Raw genomic sequence first — 13,262 nt, 5'->3', positions numbered from 1 at the left:
TTGCTGGACTTGCTTAATTTTAGGTTAGAAGACCTCGAATAGAAGACCTCGAATGCGGCTAGAGCCGAAGGTTAAGGGATCTCTTTGAACATGTCAAGTCCTTTGTCCCTTTGTACTATCAATTTCTGCGCCCAGGGGATGCATCTTCAACCTGAACGTCAATTACAAACTGCGCTAGTCGTACTTGGTCAGTTTCTCCCCGATTCATTCGTTTCCCGTTGTTCATGATCACTTTCTCATAGGTACTATTTACAATGAGCAATAACTCTCGAACCTCGGTTTCGGACGACAACTCTACCTCGGGCGCCGCTGGGGCGATGGTCGCTGGACGGAAGCGCAAGGAACCCGATCGTCATCATTCTACTGGCGTGGCTCAAGGCCCAAACGATGGAAGGGAGTTTCCTCCTTCAAAGCGGCGCAAACTCCGTGACATCATTCGTGAGTATCTAGTCAATTGCGACGTAAAGACTTATAACGCGAACGATACAGATCATGTCGTACGAAGTTCGCGAGCCAAAAAGTCTCCGAGAGTGCGTAAGAACCTTGGTGGGTGATGCATGATATCCTTCCATAGCGTTCATCCGTTGATTTCAGTCATCCCAGGGACGTTTCGTATGATCACTGGACCTTCAAGTATTCCTTGTGGTTCGAATGCGAGGAGTCATCTATCTAAACACGCCTTCCGAGCGCTGCAGACCATGGATCTCGATCAGGATACGGACAACAGTACCCTTTACGATAGCCGTCCGCTTTCTTCCCCCTACGATCCTGTCACTGGGGAGTCTCGCTCTATTTTGGAGGACGGGTACGACCTCGAAGAGCCATCAAGTCATATACGAGATGTGGCCAGCACCGCAATGCTCTCAGAAGGAGATCAGGAGTATATGAGCTCGGCTAGCACTTTCCAAAATTCCACCCAATGGAGACCTACTTCTTCCAATTCTTTTTCTCGTCGTGATCCCGTCATAGTCGACCACTCGACCTATTCCCGTCTGGATCACGATGCGCCCGCCATTTTCATGTCCTCCGAGGGGCATTATCTTGTTCAAGCCAACGAAGGCGTCATGTCCCTCAAAACGGAGAACCCAGCTGTCATCTACCAAAACCCAGTCGAGCCCGACAGGGCTGGTAATGAGGATGGAAAGCAGGAGGATAGACTCCTGACCAATAATCGATCGAGCCATCTAGATCCTGAAACCATGACCACCGAAACCCATTTTCCTCAGGAAGTGTTCACCGAATCTGCAATTTCTGAACTCGTGGTCGGAAACGGGCACGAGGAACAGTCTCCGAATAGTGATTCTTACGAAGATGTTTACCTCGCCTCTGCACATGAACTCGAGGCCGGAAAGATTGAAGAGACTCGGAATCTTTCTTCATTGGCGCTCCCTAATCGATCCCGTCTATCTGGGCTTGAACATGGTGCGAACCTCGTTTTCACTGATGATGGCTCCCCGGCGATTAGGGAAGTGCAACAGGAGCCACAGCAGGAGGAGGATGATTGGGAACAGGCACAAGCTGGTGATTGCGTCTCTCAGAAATTGAAATTCCCTGTTACGAAGTTTCCTGAATATGGTCAGGGAACAGAGCAGTCAGGACCTCCTGCATCTTGGTGTGCGGACATCGACCGAGACATCCCCACTCCCCGTTTATTGAACTCCGACGTCGAAGACATCAGCGCTGTGATAAATCTCTACGATCCTTGTCAGGAGCAGGAAGAGGAGGACCGGGAAGAGGATCAGGAAGAGGGGGGGGACGAAATCAATAATCATCTATATCCAGAATCAGGATTTGTTGGATTTCCCGACTCTCAAACTCAACCTCAATACACAGACATTGAACAGGACATCGCCAGTCCCTCCCTATCGAACTCTGACCAACATGATATTGCTGACGGGTATTATGAAGATTTGGATCAGGAGCAGGAGCAGGATCGGGAGGAGTGGGGGCAATCAAATCTTCCACCTTCGCGAGATTTCATAGGATTTTCCGAACCTAACCCCCCCGTTGCGGAGTTTCTTGACGTGGGCGAAGGAGACAATCAACTTAAACCTCTTGAATCTTTCGACTATCTATCTCAATCTCGATATATGGAGATCGAACAAGAAATCCCTGTTCTCTCCCTATCGAATTCCAAAGAAGAAAGTAGGACTGCAAGTGTAAAAATGGTGGATATTGAGGCTCCACCTTGGTGGTATACTGAAGAAACAGGTGAAACGGATAATCTTGTCGAAGATGCAAATGGATATTATACCAACGAGTATCAGGGCGATGACGAGGTTGATCACATTTCCGTGCACAATGCTGTACTTCATCCTCCCAGATTGAACATATCTCCTCCTTTGAACGTACCTTCTCCCTCTCTGAACGTATCTCCTCCTCCCTCTTCAAACGTACCTCCTCAAGCAGAAAATGTACAAAAGGTGCTGCTTAATACTGATCTTCACAATGGTTGTCCTACTGTTTCAGTCTACAGCCCCGACGCGGACTACGAAGGAGATGAAGAGGCCGGTGGTAATGAAGGGTCTTACGACGAGAAAGATAGTATGTCAATGGAATATTGGGATACCAACGACGAGTCGTCTGGCGCAATCTGGAATTCATCTCCTTCGACCATTACAGAAGTTTTTGCTCCCTATCCTGAACTTCCTGATCATACCCATGTGTCCTATAGCAACGACGTAGGACACGAATGGGGTGACAGCCAAGCTGAAGCTAGCAACGACCAGCATATTACAACTGTCTACAACGCTGGCCCTCAGCCAGTGGAAACTTCCACTGCACAGTCATTCAGCGTATCTCAGTCACACTCTGCGCAAAACTTCATGTCTTGGAGTGCGCCCCAAGACTTCGTTCACTCCGATCCTGAGCATCCTGGGGTATTTCACGACAATATCGCTGTATCTGAATATGATAGCATACCAGGCACCAGTGGAAGATGGTTCGTTGGAGAAAATGATATATTAGGGGGTGTATGTGAGCCAGGTGACGAGCCCTCTTTCATGCCTTCGCCTTCGCTACCTTCGCCTGTTGCGGAAAATCATCTTATATGGAACAGTCCGGTTCCCCGGCCTCGTTATACCGGTGTAAGCTATAACCTCGACGCGGAAGAAAGATGTGACGACAACCCAGTGTGGCTCGATGTCAATATTGGTGAGTCTGATGACCATGTCGAAATCGTCAATAATCAGTATGTTGTCCTCAATGTCAGCTGAATATCGTAACATGTTTGACACACCTTCTAGTAGGCCTCATTTGTCTTCTTTTCCGGAAGGTGTCCATGCTTGGAATGCACCGCCGGGTAATTACGCTGATTTCGACGTAGTTCACGGAGAACCTGATAATGAACCGGGAGATAATGAAGATTGGTTCACATCGCAAGACGAGATGTCAGTGGACCCAGGTGGCACATCTTATGTTGCACCTTTGAACGTACCTCTTCTGTCTACCGCGGAAATTCCTGTGGCTTACGAAAATCTACTTCATCATGCCCATGACTATGCACTCCATAGCAATGATGCGGATTTCAGCCTAGGATGGGCTGAGAACAATTGCCAATCATCGGACGACGGAACAAGGTTTTTCGATCCCAACGCCATGTTGAGCGCCGATTCTCGTCCGAGCTCCAATTCGGGCTCGGATGATCCCCTTCCCCGTCCTGATGTCAATCCTACGAATACGAGACCCAGTGTCACCATCGAAGAAATACAGGAACCAGAGATTTACCCGAATCCTCTTCCTTATATGGGCCCAGATGGCCCAATACTCCGTCCCACTACTGCTATGGGCCAACATCCTAACGTCGAGCACGCTCAAGACGGCTGTTATCAACAAAATCCGAATAGATATTTCGACTCGGACGATCATGCCGATCTATTTCACGATACCAATAACGGTTCAGGTGACGGCAACAACCATAATAACTATGAATCGTTCAATGGAGATGACGACGTGCAAATGGACCAGGGAGCATCCGGAGATGGGATTGAGATTGATGCCGAGAATGATACTAGACCTCAGCAGTTTGACACAGCTAATGCAAGCTATATACGAGGACTCTCGCCTCTCACAGAAATTCCCGATACTCCAATGCCCAAGACTTACTCTAATGAAGATGAAGTGCTGGCTAGCCTAATGGGGGAGTTGTCGTCTTTGGTCCAGAATGGTGTGAAATCCTTATCTATGGTGCGTCTTCCCGTCATCAACTATGAGAACTCAATGATGATAATCAACTTTTAGCAATCTCACTTCAAGTCCCAGATGAATGACCCCAACATCAATATTGACACATTAGAAGCAATTTTAAATCGATGTTATCGCTATGTCGGTGCTCTTTCGGATAATGCTGCACCTTCTTTTGCACGCCCTGAACATGACAGCAATGATCAGCATTTATCTGCAGACTCAGAATTCTCTCCCAAGTTATACAACCCGCCCACTCATAGAACTGAGGGTAAAAACTATCTCGCGGAATTAGTTCGTAACGAGACCGGCGTCCTTTTGGGAATTTTGGGCGTCGACGAAACCCGTGCGGAACCGCTTACTCCGACAGGGAAATTTCTAGCTACCGTTTCGCCGGGAACCATTAAGGACTTTGCCAATTCCAGACACGACGGTCCGACTGTCCAGAACTTTGTTTTGCAGCTGCACCACGGTCGGCGGACAGCCTGGAATAAAGCTGCTGCCGAAGTCTTTTGCAAGCATTTTCGGTCTCAGGAGGGCTTCGGGAACTATAAGAAGAAAGACGTTTATGAAGCCTTTATTGCGCATATCACACAGCTGAAAAGAGAGTTTGCCCTGCAGGGAAGGCAGAAGTCAACACGGGAAAAGGATGATGAACGACGCGCCAGAAGGTTGGCTCGGCGACATAAAGTAGGCCTCATTTTTTGCCTGCTCTCATTTTCTAATCCTTTGCAAATATCAGCTCTTGCATCGGCGCATCAAGGCGTTCCACCAAATCTACCGCTACCATCCAGGCCCTTTGGGTGAGCTTGCCAAGTTCATACGGCGTCTTACACCAGAATGTATGAGTGGAGATGAAACTGGTATGGACGGAAAGTATTACAAAACACAGGTAGAGTGGCGCTCGCAAGAGTTAGCCGACTTCCTAGCCCTACTGAGCGCCTGGTATATGGGTGGTCGCTACCTGGATCATGGCAAGTATTCACCTGGAGAGCTTCCGCATCCGCGGTATCCTTCGAATAGGGTTGACATGGTCATGCAAGCGGACGCTGCGTCTTTACAATTACCAATCAATTGGTACAATCCAGCCTGGCTCACAGAATATCAAGAACGGCGAAATATCTTGTCTCCTTTGCCCGCTGTCTCTCTGGAATTGCCCGGCGACATCGCACGGTATGTATACCACTGATCATGAAGTCAATGCACAGTATTGATCTTATTTGCAGTGAAGCGAAACGCTTTTTATCAGTGAAGGGGCGCTCTGACCGTCCTTTGCCTAAAGATCATCCTCTTCTAAACTGAAGCTGTCCTGATACCGTACCTTCCTTGTATACTTGAAATGATTATTATACCTTCAAAGATTCGGAAACATTCATATGAGCCAAGTGTTTGATTATGATCTTGTTACGCGTCATCGAGTGGCGTGAGCCGAATGAAAACTTTTCACGCGGAACCCTCATGTTGTTGCAAGGACTCAACGCACAACGGTTCACTCTTCCTGACTCTTCAGAGCCTAATATACTCAAGGTGGGTACAGGTTTAGATTGGCAGTGTCTGTTTTCTCAACTGATATTAGGCCCAACGTTTAAACCAAGAACGCTGCAACCGTAGGAGAAAAACTGACACTTATCGCTTGAAAGACAATGGAACCGAAAATCGCACGAGTGCAGTACGAAGCCCCACATTTCTTCGAGGCACTTTCTGGACGTGTGTTGTAACAGTCTTGTGCAGGCTTTTTGGCAATCATCGATTTACTCTTTTGATCACACTTCCCCTTGTGTTGGCGTACCTTGTTCAGAAGTATTTCCCTTCAGCGCGCATGCCGAAGAAGCTAATTGGAATGTCGTGCACCACTATGGGTGTCATTTGTAGTTGTGCTCTCCCGGACCTCTTCGCGCCATTGCGTGCGATCAACTGCAATGCCGATTACTACGTTAGTCTCTGTGGTAGAACTGAAGCTGCACCGACAGAAACAGTTTCCACATATAACGATGCTCTCTTTGGGCCTGCAACGAGTGCGCAGTTTCCTTATCCTCCTCGACCAGCCACTACCACTACGACGACCACACAAAGCGAACAGGAGACCTCCGTCTTGCAAGTTCCTGTTCTCCTTGATTCTCCCTCCCGAAATTTTCTTCCATTAGACTTTGGGCTTGCTAATAACGGCGCCAAAGTTTTGCCGGCGCTCACATCTCCTACTGAAGGATCGAGTCCTCTTTCGTACGTGGCTGGGCTGATTTCAGTCCTTAGGGGCTATGATAAAACGCAAATGCACATGAATCCTCCGCGTGTTGTTCTAGAGGAGGAGGTTCTTTTGTCCAACTGTTGGAAATTTGCAGGCTCACAAGGTCACATCGCTATTGCTCTATCGGATTCCATCATTTGGAATCGATTCACAATCCATTCTCCCGACGGTGACCCTGGAGTCAAGCTCAGGCAGGCTCCTAGAGTCATCGTTATGCAAGCCCTTGTCTCGCAAGAGAATATCCTGGTTGATGCTCGCAGACTGTCAGCCTGGGAGGATTTCGTCGTAGTTGAACAACTTCTCGATCCATCGATCTTCAATTCTTCCACGGCCTTTATGGAAGTGGCGAGAATTGTCTACATGCCTTCGGAAGGAGGCCAACAGATGTTTTCTACCTTCTCTCCAGTTCAAACATCCATTGTACTGGTTCAAATACTTGATAACTGGGGGGATACATCCACCTGTCTTCATAGAATTTCATTTCACGGTGACACTCTTGATTAATATATTATTGCGTCCTATGTACCTTCGAACGATTCACTAAAATGGCTGCTCTCTAGAAAACTTAGTGCTGAAGGAAGCAGCTAGTTTATGTATTGTCATTTACAAACTTTGCATCGACGTTCACATTTTGATCAAAATAACACTCAGATAATGAGATGCTCTCTAATGCTGTCCTGCTGGACATATGGAGCAGAAACAAACTAAAAGTAGTCAAGATATACCGGTACCCTTCCGCTGATCAGCTCATAGTTGAATGCTTATCTGAATGCTTGCAAGAAGTTACCAGGTTCGTACTTCGGAGATTTAGCGCCCGATTGTTTGTGTTTAGTCAGTGTTTGAAGATGGGCGCTAATGATGAGAGAGAACTCAGCCTCAACGTTCTCAGCAGCATATACATAATACTGTGACCACTTCTTGTGGTCTTCTCTTCGACTCAGGTCGCGAATATTCTCTTGCTCCTTCACTGAAAACCCTTTTGCTTTTTTTTCTCCTCGACGCAACTCGCAGATATTCTCTCTCGCTGTATTCCTCCAAGGACTATCTAGTTAAAACGATGAGGTTTGCAGCATCGTAATACTTAATCAAAGATGCATCTCACCTCACAATGACAGTATTGCACTGACTGATAATGATCTGGTACGCAATCGTCGCAAAAATGGTATGTATTGAACTTGTGTTTCCCTCCGATCTACATTGAAAGGTTCTGATACTAGACAATCCGAGTACGGCGGGTATCACATGTAGGACCGACACAAACTTTGTCACTAAGCAGTTGAATGACCCTCTTTTCCAGATTTATCACCGACATCCCCTGAAATCTTGAATGACGCACCCCATCTCACCAAACTATACTCTGTTTTGAACGAGTTGACTTTCTCCGATGGTCTTTGTGGTGCAAACCTTCCCCGTACAAAAGAATTCGTCACCTCTCCTAATTGCACCTATATTCCTGAACCTCCCTTGGGCTCCACACGCGACCTATATCGTCGTCGTGACGCACGATATGGTCCAGATGATCCAATTTCCTGGCCTCAACCATTCAATCCCCGATATCCGTTTTTCGCTGCTGTCACAAAGAAGCCAACTGGCGTAGTCCCGTTTGAGGATTTTGTAATGTGGATGAATCTACAGGAACAAGATATGGGTTTCACAGAGCAGGGGAGGGAGCGCAAAGAGGGAGTAGTGACAAAGCGTGTCTTGGAGCCTATTGAGAACAAGATAACATTGCTTCGGCAACGGACTCGAGTGTTTCTCACTGAGGCCAGTATATCTAGCAGTGAACATTTCTTAATCCAAGAAAACAACGATACTATTGATCTATGCCTCACTCGCCTTCGCGGTATTTCTTCTACCCTCCGAGTTCTACAATGCGGGTTAAGCGAATTACAGCGAGCGTGGCTTACTATCGAAGCTATTTTAGATTTTCACCGGGACGTAAGGAAGAGGAATGACATGAACACATCTGGACCTGCATTTGTTCAGCACACAAAGATGGGATCCTTCGTCTGGGATGACAAAGACGCCAGGATGTTGTTTCTAGCTGGCCTTCCTGTCTTTTTCATACGTCCGTGGTCGGCCTTTGACCGTCAAATTATCACAACAGTTGTATCGTTGAAGAAACCCTTGCCTCCTCTGGTAGAAGTTGCGCCTGCAGATCCTCCCTATCCACCTCTTGTAACTACACAGGCTGGGTCTGACATAAAGTTTTCGGTGATTCGTTCAGCTACTGCCAACTGCTTCGAAACCGTGAGCCCTTTCCAGAATATGCACCTTCCTGGTGCCTATGCTTCTTCTTATGAACTTGCTCGAGGACGAATCATGGCACCGGCGGAATCGCCAACAAGTACTATTGCTATCGCACAATCGACTCCTGCAAATGCACAAGGTACTCATCGGTCTCGCCATCAAGTTCCCAAAAGAGGGGGACGGAACCGCAAGCTTGCCACCAATCGTACGTCTGATTTCTCTAACATTGTTGAACACTAGCTTACTTATATCGATAGCACCGAAATCTCAACGCGACATATTTGCTGACCTTCCAAATGACGATCCGCGAGTTCCTCCGGCCATACCTGGATGGTACAATGTAAATAAGACCATTCGTCAAGAGGGAATCAAGGCGCAGAAAAAATTGCTTCCTGCCCCAGACCCAGGTTTATTCTTTGGCCTGGAAGACAAGACTCGTCAATCGCCTTACTTCTACACCTGGGAACACATTAGGCCTGCTTGGCTTGCTATGTTACAGGCCGGTAAATCCCCTCAAACTGTGGATGTATGGCGCAAGGTGCTTGCATATACCTTTATCAAGCCTTTGGAAGAAGGGGTAGTCATCACGCCAAAGACACAAGTTGCGTTGGATGCTAAAAATTTGGTCGAGCAGTCCATCAAATCATATGATACAAGGATGAGCTACAGGCCAAGGACTGTCGAAGGTGACTTTGATATTACTAGAAGCAGACAACTCATTCGTGAGCTATGCATGGTTAATTTTCGTTCAGAACTGCTGTACGTCGACGACCTACTGGACCAGAGCAGACCCCAGCCTAGTCCCAGCTTGTCTGTTGCCGAATTAGAGGCAGCGACTGCAAATCATAAACGTAGTAGAAGGACACTCATTAGCCACACCTTGCTCTTTGATTCTTTGACCCCACATGCCAGTGTAGATCTAGGATTAGCAGCCGTCAGCTGGAGCGAACGATATGCTGCTTTGAAGCATTTCTGGACACTGATGGATACTTGGCCGAGAGAGAAGCCCGTAATTTGGAGACGTGGTATTGAAATGGATCTGACTAAACTTGCTTCAATAGGAGTGGAATGGGAGAGGATCCTTGCTCAATTTTATGTTCAAAGTGCCTTTGACATTCTTGGTCGTCCACCTTCTCTGCCTCGTCGATTATAGATTTACTTGTTCAATACAAATTTATTAACGTGCTACTTATCTTGTATTCACTTTCAATTGCTTTTTGTAATCAAGTTATTTGCTATAGACATACAGGAGACAGAGTAAAATAGATAAGTAGAGCTTCAGTGTCAAGGTGCTCAGTGGTCCTTGAAGTTAGATGGTAAATTCACTTTCCTGAACAGGATGCAAGAATGTAATGAGAATGAGATGAAAACAAATGATCAGCACAAAATTGACCTTGTTCAAGGGAAGAGCATGTATGATGGAAGCATCAATCAACGAGTGAGATTGCATTGAATATGCAAAATGAGCAGATATCTTCTCCAGCGGAAGAAGAAGTGTTTCCTTTTCGAGTATGTCATAGAAAAATCGACCGCCAGCGAATCCGAACTTGCGATAGTCGTCATATTCAGCATGCGGGGCCGTTAGTGACCTGTACGGATGTATTTCAACAAATGTTTCACCAACGCTATTCCCGTCCTTGGATTCCCCAATGGTTGTGAATATACGCTTGATGGAACCAGCGGACCATTCCTCGGCAGTTCCTGTATGATACACAACCTGAGCGTCTGAGAACGAGCGTTTTTGCGGAGTAAAAGTGAGGCCCCGTTGCTTAAATCTACCATGAATTCGAACCGAGGCGGTCCAATTCTCGGACGTGCTGATTTTGAGCACCTTATGATAGGTGCTGGCGTCTAGAATTGTCAATGAAGAAACCGGCCAATCAGTGCCCGTATCCGAGTTTGGCTCTTCATAGGCAAGGGCATCATTTATGCGAGTTCCGCGAGCATCCAAGTCTTCAAACGTTTCTTGATATAATGTGGCCAATTCACGCGCAATTGGCGGAAATGCCTCCCCATGGAATAGAGATTTCAGCTTTTGCATCATACAAAAGCGAGTGAACATAGTCTTCTCCAATTCCCCTATGTGTGGCAGCATAGCAAACGTGAGGACTGATTCACTTGGACATAGAAATTGCGCACCGAACCGACTATTTGTTTTTGTGGTTTGTAAAATGTAATTGAACCGTTCAAAAGCGAAGCATCTCCAACTATGGACTGGACCAAATAACCGCAAAAGGTCCCCGAAATGGAGCATCATGTGCTGATAAGGGGTGACTCTAGTGTGAGGGTATAAACCACCAAGACGGTCTTTCATCTCGAAACCAATGATACCCGTGAGATATGCTCTGTAATGACGTTCGAAAGTTTGGATGCGTTCTTCTGTCATTACCCGCATGTCCGCTAGACGAATAGAAGTGATAAGATGCATGAAGTTAACCAACATTTCGTATCTGCGTTCTTCATGTGGCAAAGAACCCCAAAGGCGAATCAAAGTGATAGGTAAATTGACAGTACAAAATGTTCGCCATTGATCAGCGGTGAACTTTCCCTGCGAAGCCTCCCCGGGATGATTAGGAGCAGCAGCCATCCAAGACGGAGTTCGAAGTTTTTCCATGTCCTCTCGAATGGCAGCAAGAGTGTCTTTCCCTAGAACGCCCGATCGGCGAGTTGCTGCTTTGTTCAAAAGCTGACCATTCTCACTGGTGATACCAGATTCGAATCGCTGAGGTATGGGAAAGGTGTGATTATCAATGAATCGTATGGAGAATGAGAGCTGACGCACGATGTTATGTATAAGATCGCGCTTTCCTTTGTTGGTTGAAGGTATCACAATCTCAACTTCCTCTTCCGAAGAATCTGAGCGATCATCACCTTCATCGTAGTTATCCAGGTCATATGGCTCATAATCAAGAGAACCGTTCGACTGTGTTTCGAAAAAATCGTCAACCTGATTTTCGGACAGGTCACCTCTCGGAGACTTGTTTCGATGAGGTCGAGGGCCAGCAGCGGCCTTCTTCCAAATCTTGACGGCGTGAACTATACCCTCTAGAACCTTAGCAGGGTAATGATCAATTTGTGATTTTGTGGCATTGAGAAAGAGTTTGAGATGTTCATCGCGGCTGGGCTCCCCAGGTTGAGTATGATGAGTACTTGAACGTGATACGCCTTGAACTCGAGCATTCTACAACGGGCATCATTGTACACGATCAAAATGTATCAACATCTAGGGCGTACCTGGGCAGAAGGGCCAGCTCCAATGGGGGCATAAGTCGAGAGAGGAGGTAAAGCCGGATTAGCTCCGACTCGAAGGAGCTACGTCAAACAGCATATGAGCATTATTGATATACCGCAGAGGAAAAAAAATACGGAACCGTAGTATCGTTCATCGATGTTCGGTCCACATTACTTTCAGTTTTCTAAACAGACTCGAGCAATTCAATATCTATGGAAACTAGGATATGTAAGAGCGCACCCATTTGAACAACGCATCTATCAGTGTTTGTTTGGCTCGGGAAGGGGCACCGGCTGGCGTGAATGCATGGACCCCATATAGATTTGCTAATTTTTGAATCGTCTCGGTGGACAATTTCTTGAAATGAGTTTTCGGTTGTCCATCTAGGAATGCCTGATGCGCAGCGTTGAACTCTTGATTTGCGGAACTTTTATTGTTCGAGGAAGCTGTTACAGAGCTCGAACGGTGACTAGGTAATGAATCGTCTTGAGGTGCCCGACTCGAATCCCTTTGTCTTGGAGTTTGCCCGGCTTCAAGCTCTTGATCTACGGAAGTTTGATTCATTGAGAGCGAGGCTGTTGGAGGAATCGAAGGGTGATCGGGTGACGGTATGTCTTGAGCAGGTCGTGTCATGTCCTGAAGCCCCAGAGCTTGCCATTGTCTGACCACTCGCTGTAATTGAGTCAGATATCTACATTGTGAGTCGCGGGATAGATACATTTACCAACTGTAGAAGTGAATCGGCAAGTGCCTTCTTATTACGTCGATAGTCAAGACCCTCCTGAAGAGCAAGATATCGTAGAGAGTCAGCTTTCAAATTCCTCAGATTACTGGCAGTTCCATGATCGAAGATTTCTTTTGCAGTAGCCTTTCCCTCCTCTGTTGGAAGTTTGATTTCCCATAAGCCCTCGCAGTCTACCAGCTCAACGTTCATACCCCAAATTTGACGACAGTGGCGCTGAAGTATGCGGAGGTAAAAACCATGCATGGGGTCAACGACTGTATTCCTAACAGGATCCCAGTAGTCAAGCCGCAAGAGGTCGGAATATCTAACTCCATTTCTGCGAAAAAGTATATCACGCTCTTCTTCAGATTGCGCAGCCAACCAAGCACGAGCCCCTCGACGATGTTCCTCATTAGTTCGGGGAAGGAACGACTGTGAATTCAGATTGTTGAGGTCCGAGGTTTTACACATTGAACAGGGATCAGCATTGCTGCTGAAGTGCGCAAATCCACCGAGAAGTCGTGCTGCGGGCATATCACAAACCAGCAAAGCCAGAGCAGCTCGAACAGAACGCCCGCGGGGATGCTGATAAGTTCGTGCCATGAAGATACCATCGTTCCAGAGTTTCA

At 46.9% G+C, this 13,262-nt stretch overlaps 4 protein-coding genes across 4 annotated transcripts; 3 read left to right on the top strand and 1 right to left on the bottom strand.

Moving 5' to 3' along the window:
• Window positions 1-76: 76 nt before the first annotated feature.
• Window positions 77-3,483, top strand: C8R40DRAFT_455192 (uncharacterized protein). Its single transcript, XM_046235117.1, has 5 exons — window positions 77-187; window positions 243-438; window positions 490-546; window positions 604-3,153; window positions 3,246-3,483. The coding sequence occupies exons 2-5, from the start codon at window positions 255-257 to the stop codon at window positions 3,323-3,325; spliced, it is 2,871 nt and encodes a 956-aa protein (XP_046091046.1). The 5' UTR covers window positions 77-187; window positions 243-254; the 3' UTR covers window positions 3,326-3,483.
• A 2,207-nt stretch (window positions 3,484-5,690) lies between these two features.
• On the top strand, window positions 5,691-7,250 carry C8R40DRAFT_455188 (uncharacterized protein). Its single transcript, XM_046235116.1, has 2 exons — window positions 5,691-5,709; window positions 5,778-7,250. The coding sequence occupies exon 2, from the start codon at window positions 6,002-6,004 to the stop codon at window positions 6,929-6,931; it is 930 nt and encodes a 309-aa protein (XP_046091045.1). The 5' UTR covers window positions 5,691-5,709; window positions 5,778-6,001; the 3' UTR covers window positions 6,932-7,250.
• A 38-nt stretch (window positions 7,251-7,288) lies between these two features.
• Window positions 7,289-9,875, top strand: C8R40DRAFT_1083741 (uncharacterized protein). Its single transcript, XM_046227278.1, has 5 exons — window positions 7,289-7,489; window positions 7,543-7,589; window positions 7,645-7,671; window positions 7,725-8,882; window positions 8,935-9,875. Exons 1-5 carry the CDS (start codon window positions 7,485-7,487, stop codon window positions 9,828-9,830), a joined length of 2,133 nt encoding a protein of 710 aa, XP_046091044.1. The 5' UTR covers window positions 7,289-7,484; the 3' UTR covers window positions 9,831-9,875.
• C8R40DRAFT_1245013 (uncharacterized protein) lies at window positions 9,876-13,129 on the bottom strand. Its single transcript, XM_046233614.1, has 8 exons — window positions 12,634-13,129; window positions 12,150-12,581; window positions 12,049-12,093; window positions 11,912-11,989; window positions 11,460-11,858; window positions 10,817-11,399; window positions 10,071-10,756; window positions 9,876-10,007 (listed from the first exon to the last, which is right to left on the bottom strand). Exons 1-8 carry the CDS (start codon window positions 13,102-13,104, stop codon window positions 9,987-9,989), a joined length of 2,715 nt encoding a protein of 904 aa, XP_046091043.1. The 5' UTR covers window positions 13,105-13,129; the 3' UTR covers window positions 9,876-9,986.
• Window positions 13,130-13,262: the final 133 nt, after the last annotated feature.

The sequence above is a fragment of the Lentinula edodes genome (genome assembly GCF_021015755.1).
Source record: "Lentinula edodes strain Le(Bin) 0899 ss11 chromosome Unknown C8R40scaffold_3, whole genome shotgun sequence".
NCBI lineage: Eukaryota > Fungi > Basidiomycota > Agaricomycetes > Agaricales > Omphalotaceae > Lentinula > Lentinula edodes.
The sequence above is the reverse complement of the archived record's forward strand: the minus strand, read 5'-3'. Positions and strand labels throughout refer to the sequence as shown.